Consider the following 18032-nt stretch of genomic DNA (forward strand, 5'->3'; position numbering starts at 1 on the left):
ATAAGACTGCTAAATATTTAGTTAAATAGTTAATCAAATAGCTACCCAAACTATCTGCATTGACCCTTTTTGCACTCACTTTCTTTTACTCATCACATATGCTGCTGCTACTGTTTATTGTCTGTCACTTTCTTCCTATTTATATGTACATATCTACCTCAATTACCTCGTACCCCTGCACATCGACTCTGTACTGGTACCCCATGTATATAGCCAAGTTATCATTACTCATTGTGTATTTATTATTACTTTTATTATTAAGTGTTTTACTTTTTTATCATTTCTCTATTTTCTTTCTCTCTGCATTGTTGGGAAGTGCTCGTAAGTGAGCATTTCACTGTCTACCCCTGTTGTTTACGAAGCATGTGTCACGACTTCCTCCGAAGCTGCCTCCTCTCCTTGTTCGGGCAGGCTTCGGCGTTCGTCGTCACCGGCCTTCTAGCCACTGACGCTCCTCATCTCATCATTGCATTTGTTTTGTCTTGTTTATTACACACACCTGGTTCATATCCCCTCATCATTACCTGTATAAGTGTTCCCTCTGCCCCCTTGTCTTTGTGTGTGATTGTTTAACGTGGAGGTTAGAGAAGCTCGGTGGAGCTCCTTGTATTTTGTATCGCCGGGATAATTCCCCGTGTGCCTTGTTGGTTCCAGTGTGCCTGTTTTGCGCACTGGAGTGTTTTGACGCATTACTGCGTAACTCTGTGTTTCGGAATAAATCCTGTTATTCTGTGATTTACCTTCCTGCGCCTGACTCCTGCGCCTGACTTCTTCGAAATCACTCATCACATGTGACAAATAACATTTTATTTTATTTGAGTAGTAAGGCATACCTACGAGGACGACAGTGGCCTCTGCATTTTCCGGAATCTTCTCCAGCAACTTGAGCTCATGTTTGGACTTGGACCTGTGCATGCCCAATATGGGAGGATTGTCTTTCTGTAGATGAACAGGGAGTTTAGACACCAAAAACCCACACACACTCAAGACTCAAAAACCATAAACAATCACCCAGACAAGTGGACAAAGATGAATGCACACCCACCAACAAACACAACTCAAACAACACACTATTACACAAACAGAGCTCACAAAATTCCTGCACACACACACACACAGACAAACTCAACCCCACACACTCCCAAAACCACAGCCACACTTTCAAGTGAAGACCTCGCTCTTCTCCATGTCAATGCGGGTGTCTGTAAGGGTGCCGGCGGCCTCTCCTCCACCAATGAGGGGGTCAGTGACAGAGGGCTTGGCTTGGCCTGTGTGGTTACTGCTGCTGTGGTGATTCACCATCAGGGAGGCCAGGCTGGCGGCAGAGATGTTCCGCGTGAAAGAGCTGTGTTCCTTCTCGTCGCTCGGGTGACTGCGGGCAGAGAAGAGGAGAGAGAGAATGCCTGAACTGAGTTTGTGTAAAAGTACCAATGATGTATATAAACACTGTGAATATCGTAGGTAGCAGGGTAGATAGAGGATTGCAGACAGTTAGAGGAAAGTACCTGTGTTTGAGTAGTAGGGCTCTCAGGACATTGGCCCGGTCCTCCACTTTGATCTGGTCAGAGATTATCATCTGCTCCACCACCTGATGGGCGATGCCAGGCAAGGTGTGCTGGTTCAGGTCCAGCAGCACCGCACCTAAAGAACACCCCCCAATGTTTCCCTTTAACGCCACAAATGCTACTTCCTTCTCTTGCCTTTCTTATCCTTCGATTTGTATTTATTCCTCAATTGTATTATCATCCTCCCCTCTCTTCCTCCCAATCTCTTCCTCCCCTCTCTCTTTCTCCCCTCTCTCTTCCTCCCAATCTCTTCCTCCCCTCTCTCTTCCTCCCCTCTCTCTTCCTCCCAATCTCTTCCTCCCCTCTCTCTTCCTCCCAATCTCTTCCTCCCCTCTCTCTTCCTCCCAATCTATTTCTCCCCTCTCTCTTCCTCCCCTCTCTCTTCCTCCCAATCTCTTCCTCCCCTCTCTCTTCCTCCCCTCTCTCTTCCTCCCCTCTCTCTTTCTCCCCAATCTCTTCCTCCCCTCTCTCTTCCTCCCCTCTCTCTTCCTCCCAATCTCTTCCTCCCTCTCTCTTCCTCCCCTCTCTCTTCCTCCCAATCTCTTCCTCCCTCTCTCTTCCTCCCCTCTCTCTTCCTCCCAATCTCTTCCTCCCCTCTCTCTTCCTCCCCTCCCTCTTCCTCCCAATCTCTTCCTCCCCTCTCTCTTCCTCCCCTCTCTCTTCCTCCCAATCTCTTCCTCCCCTCTCTCTTCCTCCCAATCTCTTCCTCCCCTCTCTCTTCCTCCCCAATCTCTTCCTCCCAATCTCTTCCTCCCCTCTCTCTTCCTCCCCAATCTCTTCCTCCCCTCTCTCTTCCTCCCCAATCTCTTCCTCCCCTCTCTCTTCATCACTCATTTTTCTCTTTTCCTAACTCACCCACTCCCCTCCCTCTTTACCCTCTGCTTTCCCAACTCCTTCTCCCCCCCTCGCCCTCTTTATACCCACCTAGTCCCTCCCTCCCTCCCTCCCTCCCTCCCTTTCTTCCCTCAATCTCCCCTCTTTCTCTCACTGTGGGAGATGGTCTTGCGGAGCTCCAGGAGACTACGGAAGGAGAGCGAGGCGACGTGGGGTTTGCCCCAGCGATCCGTTTCCTCCTCCACGTCCTCCTCAAATTTGATCCAGCGGGCCGTCTCCCGCCACTGCAACTCCTGGTTCTTATCCATCACCAGCTCGTTCAGCTCCACAAACACCTGGGATAATTTTTTTGATACAATATCAATATTTATATCGATTTTATTTTTAAAAAATATTGCAACTCTGTGAAGTCCAAACAACTGCTTGCTGATTGTCCATTGGGCCAGGTGTAAATGTTTTGGTAGCCTTTTAACATATCCCAACCAGTTTGAAAACAATGGGAAGCCCTTGATGGCCCATCTGCAGGCAATCATGTACACCAAGTTGAGAGCCTGTGCGAAGGTCTGTGAGAGGATTTTGCAGTACGTCTTTTTACATAATACTGTAGCTTAACAGGAACGATAAACCGATATCACAATATGCCTTGCACATATCAATATCAAATGAATGATCGATGTTTGTGCCCAACACTATTCTTTACAGTACACAGTAGTACTGATCTGGAGCATCTAATCTAGAAACCATCTAATCTCGTGTTTTCCTAACACCCCCAGATACAACACACAAAAACACTCAGCAAACATTTGGGTGGAACACAGGGTCTTTCTGTAGACGAACAGGGGAGTTTAGAATGTCACACACACATTTTCCCATTTTAGGTGAGTTCCAACTCATGTGTCGCAATAACCAAAATACATTTTATACATTGGACCATACTTAAATTAGTGTTTCTAGTGTTATTACTGTGAGAACAAGAATACATCCTTAAGTTTCCCTATCAAAAAGAAGCTTCCCTATCAACCAGACTAAGCTCCCATGAACAACAATAAGACGTTACAACAGGTGCATGAAGACGTTATGGCAGCATCCAGCATGCATCAAGTGTCTACAAACACACCATGCTGTATAGGTGTGGCGTTAGAAGGTAAGTAACTGCAGTCCAAATCAATCTGAAGGCTAACACGGCAAATCCATTGTGACCCGGGCTAAAACTGGGTTGTGTTTTTTCAAAACGACCCTACCTTCTGGTGCCGTGCCATACGAGCCACGAACTCCAAGTGAATCATTGTGTCCGAACGCGAGGTTGACCGATACTCTTGCACTGGCTGGGTGAGTGAAAAGCAGAGATACTGACAAATCTAATAGGGCAGGCTTACCTTACAGTCCCTAACACACACACGTTCATAAACACAAACACACAGTTACTGGCTCAACAAGAGAGCGCATGTGAAATGGTCTGTCCATTGTTTTACGTTCACTCTATCACACCTGAAACACACACACAGAAGAGACTGACGTTTACCTGGCTACCCTAATACAACAAACTGAACTCCCTCGTTGACTTCCTAGAGCCCCCTTGTGTCGTGTTACCTCTCCTCTTTGTCTTGTGGCATGTGAAAGTCATCCCTAAGTTCATTTTTAACGTCTCACCTTTCCCTGACTGACTTAAGTACCAAAGCAGGGAGTTAATGTACAGGTGAGACATTGACTTCTTAACCCAAACTCTTCTTCATAAAAACAACTTGTGCTACTCACGTCACTGCCTGCTACTTGTAACCAGCAGTAACACTACTGGCCTACATCAGTGGGGGTCAAATGAAGTGTAATAGCATACAACAATGTTATGTAAGTCTATGATGGACCATTCCGGTAAAGTAGTAGCAAAACATGGAATTTTGCCAAATTCACTGCCCCATAGAACCCATTATCCCCTTGTTCCCTGGTACCCACCTCATGTGGGGTACGGTCCAACTTGCGGCTGTGGGCACTAGGCTCCTTGTGGTCCTTGCTGATGTGCACCACCTGACCCTTGTTGCTCTTCCTGACCAGGTGACGGCGCACCGCGGGCACATCCTCGAACCTGTGGCCTAAGGGACATTGAAAGAGAAAAATTGAGAGAAATTTATTTTCTGGTCCCAAACTGCTTTTCGCCTTGTTGAGTAAAGGTAAAGACGTCTTTTTTCATGACAACATCAAAACGTTTGGGAAAGACACCATATTTAGGTTGTAAACAGTAAAATATGTATTTTTCTGGTCGCTGAAATTATGTTTAAAATACCTCCTTTTACAATCAAACCAGTCACAAAAGACTTCAGAATAATGTCATTGCAACTAGTTTTGCCTGCTGCAGTGTGTTTTAACAAGCACGGTGGGAACACACTCAGATTCCCACGGGTGTACTTTTCTAGAAAACAACATTTCAGGATTGGCTTAACAATAGGAAAGCTTTCCAGGGAATCATGGTGGGACTTTAAGGTTTTAAAACCCAAAGAAAACTAATCAACCTTTGTCCAGACCAACCCCACTTTCTTCACTCACTTCACATATCTCAAATAGAGGCAAATCCATGGCTATCAAATTAAGATAATGGTTAGCAAACCATTGATACAAACTTTTAACATGTTGATCTGAATGACAAACTTGCACATTATATTATAAGTTATAACAATATAATAATTATGTAATTATATATTATGTAATGGATACTCACAAAGAAATTGCTTCTGACTCAAAGAAAAGTGCAGTTGCAACGTTTTGACTTTCAGAACACAGAACCAAACCATGCTTCCAAAATGAATGATTGTTTTCCAAATAATGACATATGGGCACACGGCACACACACGCATGCACACAGACTTTTATCTGAACATGAAACCAACAATGGAAAACTGGAAAAGAACTGGTGGTGGGCTGATATGGGCTCTTCGAAAATACTCATATTCCTACGGTGCACAGTAAGCATGTGGGATGGACGGCCTTGTTTGCTTGTACACAGAACAATTCATTCCATATTAGGATCAGATTTAAGATAACAAATGCAAATTGACTGTGAAAAATTTGCATTTTGTGTCTAAATATCAAGGTTTTGTAAGCTTTCCATAAGGGTAAGGACAATCCAGATATAAAAACATGTCTTGGTCAAGGCATTATTGAACAACGTTCTTTCATTGTTTCTCCTTAGTGATGATTGGATAGGTTATCCATGAAGGTTACTGACAATTACCCTATAGATTAACATACAACCAAAGTGATGTCTAGGAGATGTCATGATAATTTCATATATCCTGATGATTCACACTAAATTATTTCGCTGCTTTGTCTCTCGCTACATACTTTAGTATGAGACTGCCATCATTGAAGTAATTTGTGGTGACGAGGGGTGTTGTACAATGCAAAGTCATCAGCGATTGGATCGTCTCTAACCAATCAGAGTATCAAAGCCAATGAAGAATTTTCAAACCGCCGCTTTATCCACTTGTGTTCTGGCTCTGGACCAACCATTCGGTTTCTGGACCAATCAGAGGGCCCCGAATGTGTTCGCATTCGGTGAAGGGTCGGGGAGGTACTCAGATCCAGACTCATTGCAGAGAAGAAACTAACGTCCGTGGGCGTGGCGTAGTGTTTGGCCGGAGCAATGAGTCTAGGTAGCCAGGCAAAATGTCATAGTGATATCAGGGTCAAATCTGAGTATTTCCATCATGTCAAAATAATGCCATAGATAAATCAAAAGAATAAGTCATTTGCTTCAGTGATGTAGCTAGTATATCTGTGTAAAGTGTTATCAGAAATGCAAAAATTATGTCATAATGATGATAGCCCCATACAGTGAGGGGAAAAAGTATTTGATCCCCTGCTGATTTTGTACGTTTGCCCACTGACAAAGACATGATCAGTCTATAGTTTTAATGGTAGGTTTATTTGAAGAGTGAGAGACAGAATAACAACAAAAAAATCCAGAAAAACACATGTAAAAAATGTTATAAATTGATGTGCATTTTAATGAGGGCAATCACAGAGGTCAGACGTTTCTTGTAGTTGGCCACCAGGTTTGCACACATCTCAGGAGGGATTTTGTCCCACTCCTCTTTGCAGATCTTCTCCAAGTCATTAAGGTTTCGAGGCTGACGTTTGGCAACTCGAACCTTCAGCACCCTCCACAGATTTTCAATGGGATTAAGGTCTGGAGACTGGCTAGGCCACTCCAGGACCTTAATGTGCTTTTTCTTGAGCCACTCCTTTGTTGCCTTGGCCGTGTGTTTTGGGTCATTGTCATGCTGGAATACCAATCCACGACCCATTTTCAATGCCCTGGCTGAGGGAAGGAGGTTCTCACCCAAGATTTGACGGTACATGGCCCCGTCCATTGTCCCTTTGATGCGGTGAAGTTGTCCTCCAAAGCATAATGTTTCCACCTCCATGTTTGACGGTGGGGATGGTGTTCTTGGGGTCATAGGCAGCATTCCTCCTCTTCCAAACACGGCGAGTTGAGTTAATGCCAAAGAGCTTGATTTTGGTCTCATCTGACCACAACACTTTCACCCAGTTCTCCTCTGAATCATTCAGATGTTCATTGGCATACTTCAGACGGGCCTGTATATGTGCTTTCTTGAGCAGGGGGACCTTGCGGGCGCTGCAGGATTTCAGTCCATCACGGCGTAGTGTGTTACCAATTGTTTTCTTGGTGACTATGGTCCCAGCTGCCTTGAGATCATTGACAAGACTAGTTCTGGGCTGATTCCTCACCGTTCTCATGATCATTGCAACTCCACGAGGTGAGATCTTGCATGGAGCCCCAGGCCGAAGGAGATTGACAGTTATTTTGTGTTTCTTCCATTTGCGAAAAATCGCACCAACTGTTGTCACCTTCTCACCAAGCTGCTTGGCGATGGTCTTGTAGCCCATTCCAGCCTTGTGTAGGTCTACAATCTTGTCCCTGACATCCTTGGAGAGCTCTTTGGTCTTGGCCATGGTGGAGAGTTTGGAATCTGATTGATTGCTTCTGTGGACAGGTGTCTTTTATACAGGTAACAAGCTGAGATTAGGAGCACTCCCTTTAAGACTGTGCTCCTAATCTCAGCTCGTTACCTGTATAAAAGACACCTGGGAGCCAGAAATCTTTCTGATTGAGAGGGGGTCAAATACTTATTTCCCTCATTAAAATGCAAATCAATTTATAACATTTCTGACATGCGTTTTTCTGGATTTTTTTGTTGTTATTCTGTCTCTCACTGTTCAAATAAACCTACCATTAGGACTGATCATTTCTTTGTCAGTGGGCAAACGTACAAAATCAGCAGGGGATCAAATACCTTTTTCCCTCACTGTATGTAGGATTGCAAGAACGATGTCATAGTAAAGTCTGAAGTTATATCTCAGCCCTGTGTGGTCATAGAAGTTCTGCTATGATGTCACAAAAATGCCAACTTAATCTCCTGTGAAGTCATTGAAGTGATGCTGCTATGATGTCATAGTAATATCAAAGGTATAGTCCCAGTCAGTACTAAATAGAAAGTTGCTGCCCCGCCCACCTGTGGGGAAAACAACCAATGGTAACCTTGGTTACCCCATTGGCTCAAGGCAAAAACTTTTTCAAATGCAATTTTCTTGTTGTCTGCTTGTTTTTGTCAATTACAAAACGACATTTAAGTAAAGTACATGTCTAAAGACTAGTTTTCAACATTGCCTGTTTACGACCGTTCTCACTACTTAGAAAAATTTAATATTATTGTAGGGCTTCCCTCATGCCCCTTTTCATGATGGCGCTACATTAGCCACATGAGTAAGTGCTAGCTAGCTACCAACCAGAACATTAAGCTAGTCAAGACCAACAACACAAACAAACTGACTATACAGCTACAAGTAGTGAGTGTACTAAACAAACTATCCTAAACAAGTTAAATGTCTTGTGATGAAATGTTTTCCACACACATAGCTACGGGTAGCCTACTTGGTCCCCACAATTTCCCACTCTCCCATGCTGAATAGCCTGAAGGCACAGGGCTCTTCTTGCAGGCTCGATTTCCCTACGTGGGAGCATTGCGAACCATAGGTTGGGATTTTTCACCTGGTCACATTTACTTTAACAACACAGCAGCTTTTCAACATGTTTTGTTATTTCTGTATAACAAAAAATGTACGACAAAGTTGGCTCTTTTACAATTGGGGCCAATGGGAAAGAATGTTTGTTTTCCCCAGTTTGTGGGCGTGGTCGAAGGGAATTATTTCTTATGACATGAATACCAACTCAGAGTATTCCCTTGTGTAGTATGAAAATACTGATGATATCACAGTAATATCAAAGTCAATCCCAGGTGAAGTCATAGAAATAATGCTACAATGATGTCACGGTAATACCTAAATGTATCTCCTGTGTAGGCCTGGAAATACTGCAATAATGTCATAGTATTATCAAAGTTAATCCCCTGTGAAGTCATTGAAATTAGGCTGCTATGATGTCACAGTAACAACAACATTAATCCCATGTGAAGTCATAGAAATAATGCTTCAATGATGTCACAGTAATGTATATATTTAGTCTTTATGTCAGAGTAATATGAAAATGTATCTCCTGTGTTGTCATGGAAATAATGCTACAATGATGTCACGGTAATATCAAAATTAATCTTCTGTGTAGTCATGGAAATCCTGAAATGATGTCACAGTAATATCAAAGTTCATCCTCTGTGAAGTCATGGAAATAATGCAGCAATGATGTCACAGTAACAACAACATTAATCCCAGGTGAAGTCATATAAATAATGCTTCAATGATGTCACAGTAATGTATATCTTTAGTCTCCTGTAAAGTCATTAAAAAGGTGCTACAATGATGTCATAGTAATACTAAAATGAATCCCCTGTGAAGTCATTGAAATCATGCTGAAAACATGTCACATGACCAAAGTTAATAGTTTAGTCATGAAATGCTGCTATGATGTCACAGTAAAGTGTGAATCAGCCCCCTGTGTCATGGAAATGCAAGTATTTCTTAGTAATATTAGCCTTTTGGTCATTATATGTCATTATGTACTCCAAACCACAGAGATTCTATAAATTACATGATGTAATTCTATGCTCCAAAAATCATACCCCTCTAAGTATAGTTCCTGTTAAGGTTTCCACTTTCCAGATAGTGTTTCCTTGCCACTGTGGTACTGCATGATCTTTGAGGTTCTAGGTTGGAAAAATTATATTTATTTATTGATTGATTTGTTGATTGACTGACTGATTAATTGGAACTCACTCTTGATGCCATCCAGGTCGGCGGACCCCAGCATCTGGGCCTCGCTGTCGTCAGTGGCCTGGCGCTGGTGGCGCTCCTGCTGCCCGCCCGTCATGTTACCCGAGCGCAAGCGCTCCTGCAGGTCGTAGCTGTGGCTGCCAGGGGGCGGTGTTCTGGAGTAGGAAGAGGAGGCGGAGGAGGGAGGCGTGGAGCCCCGTGTGGAGGGGCTGTGGGACTCCTGGGAGGGGGCGGAGGATAGGCCATTCCTCCCTTTGTGGGGGGCCAACACCGAGTCCAATGGCTCACTGGGACAACGACGATGACATGCAAGTAATTAGACAGACGGATGGACAGGCAGGCAGGCAGACAGACAGATAGATAAAGTACTGTGACTGTGAGTTTCTCTGTGCACACACGTAACTCTATGCATGTGTTTGCAAATGTGTGTAAATTGCTTTGTCAGTTTGTGTGTGTGTCACAGGAGGTTGGTGGCATCTTAATTGGGGAGGACGAGCTCGTGGTAGTGGCCGGAGAGGAATAAGTGAAATGGGATCAAATACATCAAGCACATGGTCTCCATGTGTTTGATGCCATTCCATTCACTCCTTTCCAGCCATTATTATGAGCCATCCTCCCATCAGCAGCCTCCACTGGTGTGTGTGTGTGTGAGTATTGGTACGTCAGTCTGTGCATGTGTTTATGTGCATGCGTGTTTGTGTGCATCTTTCTCACTTACTCCGTGGGTGTGGCATCCTCTGGCAAGTTGGTACCCAGGGCAGTCTCGGGTACGATGGTGAGGCGTCTGGGAAGGGTGGCACTGCCAGCCTTGCTGTGCGTAGGGGTAGGAGTGGCACTGGCAGGGTCATCCTCAGACACAAAGAACTACAGAGAGGAAAGATTGGGGTCAATGAGGAAGAGGCCTACCTAATAAAAAAGAAAGTAGCTGTGTGTGTGTGTGTGTGTGTGTGTGTGTGTGTGTGTGTGTACAGTATGTACTCTATGTATGTGTGTTTACTTTAAACTAACATACTATAACCAATACTGTGTATACTATAAACCACTATACTATAATGTAAACCATTATAAGCTTGCAACTCCACCTGCACATCGTCGTTGTGTGTGTCCGTGTCTGTATCAGGTGTGGGTGTGGTGGTCAGCCCCCCCTCTCCATTGTTCTGGCTGTAGGACTCTTCATCTTCCTCCTCTTCTTCCTCGTCCTTCTCTATGGTGCATGCTCCGCCAGCCCCGGATCCACTCCTCCACCCGGCTGTAGGACTCTTCTTCTTGCTCTTCTTCTTCCTCCTTTCCGGGGGTAGTTTGGACAGCGGGTGGTGGATGTGGTGGGAGGAGTGGCGGTGGTCTGCAGACAGGAGAGAGAAACCGTGTTGGGTCAAGTAGTCATTTGGTGACACACTTCCTTTTTGAGCAGCTTTGTCTGTCTTTTAATGTGCGTCAAAAGCTGATGAAAGCTACATTTTTGATGGACAGGGATGGCCCATACTCTATACTATTTCCAACCAGAATGTGATGTCAAGCTGTACACGGTAACGGCAGATACTCTTGCTTTGGTACATAAAACAATGATTTAATAGATATGAAGGGTAACAAGTGAAACATTGGTGGCTCACACTCAAAGTCCTCCTCGTTGTAGGCACGGTGTTTCTCTGGGGGTCCACGGGCCGGTGGGTGGAGGATCTGCTGGAAGAGCTGCACCCCCAGGGTCTTGTTCAGGTCCCGCTCTTCATCATCATCATCTTCACTCCGCCTAGAAGGGGGCGGTGGCTGGACCGGCTACAAGGGGAGGGTGGGTGGTCGATGGGTGGTTTGAGGTTAGTGATGATTTCATCATAGTCACGGATTCATAATTACATAAGATTTGATGTATTTTGTGCATTGCCCTATGACAAACAATGTCAGTATACAACAAGTTATTGCTCACGTATACCCTTTAATCATATATCATTGGAAAGCTTAGATACACAGCTATCAATCAGACACATTTTTGGAATGTTCAGGTCAACAGTACCTTGACCTTTGACCTCTAGGGTACATATCAGAATTACCTGTATAAATTGCTTTAAAAAGTAAACCCTGATACGTTTTAATCTTTGTTTGACAAGTGGTTCTGAAAGGTCATGAAATTACCTTTCAAATGATATATAATAAAACCAACGTAGAAAGCACCAGCTACAACTATTGTTTAAAAATAGCCCATATTGTGCAATTGACATTAAAAAGTTGGAAGCTTAGCCATAGAGTTTAATGTAGCAGCAGCTATGTTTTTGGATTGCAACTTTGGTGATAGAGGCACCGCTTTTCACACACACAGCTAGATCAGGGTTTTAAAAAGATTTTGGAGATACAACTCAATGGCGTCTCATTGGATTAACTCTGCATTACCATACCTGTATGAAATATAATTGTAGTATGCCCAATAATATGTTAAATGTTCATAGTGATGTAGAATACACAACCAAAGGAGCCATGTGTGCCAGATATGACAAATTATTCACACAATTGTGGTAAGAATGTGCCCATAAAGCTGTCTGAATCACTCATTTCTGAACATGTTTCAATCCTTAATTGCAATACTTCATCTTCAAACATGTAAAATTGATTTACAGCGCCTTCAGAAAGTATTCATACCCCTTAACTTATTCCACATTTTGTTGTGATACAGCCTGAATTCAAAATGGATTGAATATTTATATATATACACACAATTTATATATATCTACACACAATGTTTGTTAGGACATTCAAAAAAGGCATAACAATAGCGTAATTGCTAACAAGAAATTAGCATCGTCATAAACTGCTGATTAAACTACAGCATACTATGGGATATGATTGGGAGTCATTGAAAGGGCTAAGTGCATGGCATCGTGGATGACCATAGGCAACACTAGAGGGAGACATAGCCACTGGTAAATGCCAGGTGACTGACTAGTTGAGAGAGCTTGATGCTTCAAGTATTTTATTGCAATACATATATTTGATTTGATTTATTTCATTCATGCTTGCAGTCCACAAGACTGAATTATGCAGAATTCACAGATACATTTAGACAAAAGCAAAAAAAAAACAGGATACTACATTCAATTAAAAAACATCCTTACCAATTACAGTTTAAAAGTCAATTTGGTTGTTAAAAAGTCTGAAGGCAGTGGTTACATTTTTCAGTCTATTTGTCCTTGCATTGATGCTGAACAGTTGGCTCTGGTTGCGGAGGACTCTGCCAGTGCTGTCTCCCCTTCTCTGTGGTAGGAGATCATGTATAGGGTGGTCAGATTGGTGCATGTCAGTGACCAATCTTACTGCTGCTTGCTCTCTCCGTGAATGTTAGTGGTGGAAGGGTCAGTGGGATGTCTCTGTTTTTCGTTATTATCTTGCTTGCCCTTTTCTGTACCCTATCCAGTGCAGCTTGCTGCTTCTTTGTGCAGCCCACAAGCAACACACTGGCATACTCCAGGCATGGTCGGATCAGAGTGGTGTAGATGTCCACAAGGTCATCAGTGTGAAAGCCGTTTCTTGCCATTACAGTCAGGAAGTGGAGACGCCTTGATGCCTTTTTCACTACCTGATCAATGTGTTGGTTCCCACTAAGTTGGTTGTCCAAGTGGAAGCCAAGGTATTTTGTGCTTGTTACAACTGGAACAGCCTGTCCACCCAGTATTAGTGGAGCTGGTTGGGGAGGATTTTTGGAGAAGCAGATTCTTAGTTTGACAGACTTCTTCCCATTAAGAAGCATGTTGTTCTCTGCCGCCCATTCCTCCAGTTGCTTAGCCTCCTCTTCCATTCTCAATGTTTGCTAGCCTTAAAGAATGGGACAGGCCAATGTCGTTGGCATAGCCAGTGTCCAGTGTATCCTCAGAAATGACTCTCAGAGTGGACATGTGAAGCAGGAATTGGTTAGACGACCCCACCCTCTCGGACCCCAGATATTACCTCTGTCCATGAGCAGTACATTCCATTTGCCATCACCCTCTGTGTTCTCCCTGTTGTATAGCTGTGAAACAAGGTGAGTAACCTTGGACACTGACCCACACTGGCCAGATGCTGGAGAAGTTTAGCATGGTCGACGCGATCAAAAGCCTTTGACATGTCCACCAGCAGAACCCAGACCATTGTGGGTTGCTTTGAGTCTGTCTCTGTAAGCCAGGTGTGTGTGGCTCTGACCAGCGCATTTGTTGTGCTGTGTTTAGGCAAGTATGCATGCTGGTTTTTGCATTCTTCAAGAGCAACTGGTATGAGCTTATTGGCAATGAGCCTTTCCTGGACCACATGCTTTCTTTGATCTGAGTCTTGAAAGAGCTTGTTTCATTTGTCCAATATTGCATAGTTCTCCTTCCCCAACAGGCCTAGGAAGAGGAAAAACAGGATGTATTTCCTGTCCATGCTTCAGCAAAGAAGTTGTTCAAGACCTCAGCAACATTGTCATTTTCCACATCGTCAATCTGTATCGGCCCTCTAGATGTCCCACCACTCTTTTGGGTTCTTATTTTTAAGGGCTTGAATTTCATTTGTGTAGTAGTTTTTCTTTACCCCTCGGATGAGCTTATCTTTACCCCCATCTGTCAAATATTTTTAGCCTTTTCTTGATGGCCACTTTTAGTTGTTCCATCATCCATGGCTTGTCACGGGCTGTTGTTTATTGATTTTGTATGGGTATACTGTACATCAAGGGCCATTTGTATGTTGGTGTTGAAGATCTCCAACTTTTCATCCATGTTCTCCTCATTGTAGACAGCTGACCAGTCAGTGATGGCCAGACACCAGGCTAGGGCCTCCTTTCTCTCTTGAGACACCTGTCGCCCTACTCTGTATTGCGTTTCCTTCCCATGTCTAAGGAAAACTGGTGGGAGTGAGCTGCAGACACTGGTGGCCACTTGAGCCCAGCGGGGCCAACACAGTAGGGATGCTGATCAGATCAATCATGGAGTCTGCACAGGTCTTATTTTTGACAACCTGTTTTAGATCGGGGTGGGAGTTAATGATGGCCTTGATAGGTAGATGATTGAAATCCCCAGATAAGACAATACCTGCTTCAGGGGATTTCAACGTCACAGAGTCAATGGTGTTAATGAGACAGCGTTAATAATAGCTTGCTGTTGCAGTTTATTCTCATTAGCCCATGGAGGATGGTAAAGTGTTCCAACAACAATTGTTGGAATTGATCTGGGAAGCCACTCTGGGCGCAACTGAATCAAACTCATCTCTTTCAAGGTCAGCCCGTATCTTAACCTGGAGACTATCGTCTACATACATGGCCACTCCTCGTCCTTTCATATTGAGGCTAGGATTTCTGTCCTTTCTGAACAGCTGAAAACCCTCTATGTTACGGGCTCCTAACCAATTGTGCTATTGTGTGTGTTTTGTCGCGTTATTTGTAGCTTATTTTGTACATAATGTTTCTGCCACTGTCTCTTATGACCGAAACGAGCTTCTGGATATCAGGACAGCGATTACTCACCTCGTACTGGACAAAGATTTTTTTCTTTAACGAGTTGGACGCAAAGGATTTACTTCAGACACCCGACAAGGCCCAAATCCCCGTCATTCGCAGGAGAAAGAGACGGAGATATCAGGGACGTAGGTCAGGGTGCCTTGTAAGGATCCTATGGCGAGTGGGTAATCTGCCTCTACCATCAGTCCTATTAGCCAACGTACAATCATTGGATAACAAAATAAATGAGCTACGATCACAAATATCCTACCGGGACATTAAAAACTGTAATATCTTATGTTTCACCATGTCGTGGCTGAACGATGACATGGATAACATACAGCTAGGCGGTCTTTGTATATTTGTAAAGAACAGCTGGTGCACAAAATCTAATATTAAGGAGGTTTTGCTCGCCTGAGGTATATCATGATAAGCTGTAGACCACACTATTTACCAAGAGAGTTTTCATCTATATTTTTCCTAGCTGTCTATTTACCACCACAAACCGATGCTGGCACTAAGACCGCACTCAATGAGCTTGATAAGGCCATAAGCAAACAGGAAAATGCTCATCCAGAGGTGGCGCTCCTAGTGGCCGGGGACTTTAATGCAGGGAAACTTACATCCGTTTTACCTAATTTCAACCAGCATGTTAAATTTGAAAGCTCTCCCTTGCCCTCCATTTGGCAAATCTAACCATAATTATATCCTCCTGATTCCTGCTTACAAGCAAAAACTAAAGTAAGAAGCACCAGTGACTCGGTCAATAAAGAAGTGGTCAGATGACGCAGATGCTAAGCTACAGGACTGTTTTGCTAGCACAGATTGGAATATTTTCCGAGATTCTTCCATTGGCATTGAGGAGTACACCACATCAGTCACTGGCTTCATCAATAAGTGCATCGATGACATCGTCCCCACAGTGACTGTACGTACAGTACCAGTCAAAAGATTGGACACACATACTCATTCAAGGTTTTTTCTTTATGTTTACTATTTTCTACATTGTAGAATAATAGTGAAAACATCAAAACTATGAAATAACACATATGGAATCATGTAGTAACCAAAAAAAGTGTTAAACAGATCAAAATATATGTTATATTTTAGATTCTTCAAATAACCACCCTTTGCCTTGATGACAGCTTTGCACACTCTTGGCATTCTCTCAACCAGCTTCACCTGGAATGCTTTTCCAACAGTCTTGAAGGAGTTCCCACATATGCTGAGCAATAGTTGGCTGCTTTTCCTTCACTCTGTGGTCCAACTCATCCCAAACCATCTCACTTGGGTTGAGGTCGGGGGATTGTGGAGGCCAGGTCATCTGATGCAGCACTCCATCACTCTACTTCTTGGTCAAATAGCCCTTACACAGCCTGGAGGTGTGTTGGGTCATTGTCCTGTTGAAAAACAAATGATAGTCCCACTAAGCCCAAACCAGATGGGATGGCGTATCACTGCAGAATGCTGTGGTAGCCATGCTGGTTAAGTGTGCCTTGAATTCTAAATAAATCACAGAATATGTCAACAGCAAAGCACCCACACACAATAACACCTCCTCCTCCATGCTTTACGGTGGGAACTACACATTTGGAGATCATCCGTTCATCCACACCGCGTCTCACAAAGACATGGCAGTTGGAACCAAAAATCTCAAATTTGGACTCATCAGACCAAAGGAGATGTGTCTGTTACTTGAACTCTGTGAAGCATTTATTTGGGCTGCAATTTCTGAGGCTGGTAACTATAATGAACTTATCCTCTGCCAGTTTCATCATAGCGCTTGATGGCTTTTGCGACTGCACTTGAAGAAACTTTCAAAGTTCTTGAAATGTTCTGTATTGACTGACCTTCATGTCTTAAAGTAATGATGGACTGTTGTTTTGTCTTTGCTTATTTGAGCTGTTCTTGCCATAATATGGACTTGGTCTATTACCAAATAGGGTATTTTCTGTATACCCCCTCTACCTTGTCATAACACAAATGATTGGCTCAAACGCATTAAGAAGGAAAGAAATTCCACAAATTAACTTTTAAGAAGGCACACCTGTTAATTGAAATGCATTCCAGGTGACTATCTCATGAAGCTGGTTGAGAGAATGCCAAGAGTGTACAAAGCTGTCATCAAGGCAAAGGGTGGCTATTTGATTTGTTTGACACTTTTTTGGTTACTACATGATTCCATGTGTGTTATTACATAGTTTTGATATCTTCACTATTATTCTGCAATGTACAAAATAGTAAAAATAATGAAAAATCCTTGAATGAGTAGGTGTGTCCAAACTTTTGACTGGTAGTGTATGTCTACCTGAAATATGTTGGAAGGCTTGTGCTTAAAGTTTGGGGAAAATAGGATACAAACGTAAATGTTTTAACAAACCCCAATTTGCACCACTTCTGTAGAATGACCCATATAAGGAATAGGTTGCCATTTGGGACCCAACTAAAATCTCTGTACAGATTTCCGCCGCCTTGGCGTTCTACACATACAGAGCACACACCCAAACACACACGGACACACATACACACACACACACACACACACACATAGCCGAGACGAACAAGCTTTGGCTCTCTTTCATGCAAACACACACCTCACAAGAACATTTGCACATTTTCTTTATATGGATTTAAAAATATTTGCATGAACAACGCCAATTGGATGGAAACCTAGCTAGTGACACACATTAGAACATTTTTGTTTTAGTCCAACATTTTCCTCACAACAGAATTCTGGAGATCTGAAAACATTGATGGACTGGAAGAAGTGCTTTCAGAATACTTCAACTGGACAAGAAGAGAACAGGGAAAGGTTACTTGGGCAATTAGATCCAAACATTGTAAAATAATGAGGTACTCTGCTGGCCATAGAATCAGTATGCATCGAGGTTACTGTTGACTGAATAAATACATGACTCATTGTATTTCACACAGCCTTTAACAGTTCAACTCTATTGTTGCACCCT

At 43.3% G+C, this 18032-nt stretch overlaps 1 protein-coding gene across 4 annotated transcripts in view; it reads right to left on the reverse strand.

Annotated features, from left to right (window-relative positions):
- Positions 1 to 18032, reverse strand: part of LOC121534918 (anion exchange protein 2-like) — a 54494-nt gene that overhangs the window by 11098 nt on the left and 25364 nt on the right. For 2 of the 4 annotated variants that reach the window (XM_041841539.2, XM_045206211.1), the window contains exons 3-12: positions 11249 to 11411; positions 10721 to 10980; positions 10357 to 10502; positions 9642 to 9925; positions 4350 to 4486; positions 3641 to 3724; positions 2554 to 2734; positions 1506 to 1641; positions 1174 to 1372; positions 834 to 939 (exon numbers count right to left, since the gene is read on the reverse strand). In XM_041841539.2, the coding sequence (XP_041697473.2) occupies positions 834 to 939; positions 1174 to 1372; positions 1506 to 1641; positions 2554 to 2734; positions 3641 to 3724; positions 4350 to 4486; positions 9642 to 9925; positions 10357 to 10502; positions 10721 to 10980; positions 11249 to 11411 (1696 nt within the window). The remainder of the gene's footprint in view (positions 1 to 833; positions 940 to 1173; positions 1373 to 1505; positions 1642 to 2553; positions 2735 to 3640; positions 3725 to 4349; positions 4487 to 9641; positions 9926 to 10356; positions 10503 to 10720; positions 10981 to 11248; positions 11412 to 18032) is intronic. The other 2 variants (XM_045206210.1, XM_045206209.1) reach the window with 2 other exon arrangements.

This window comes from Coregonus clupeaformis, chromosome 21, assembly GCF_020615455.1.
Source record: "Coregonus clupeaformis isolate EN_2021a chromosome 21, ASM2061545v1, whole genome shotgun sequence".
In the NCBI taxonomy this organism is placed as follows: domain Eukaryota; kingdom Metazoa; phylum Chordata; class Actinopteri; order Salmoniformes; family Salmonidae; genus Coregonus; species Coregonus clupeaformis.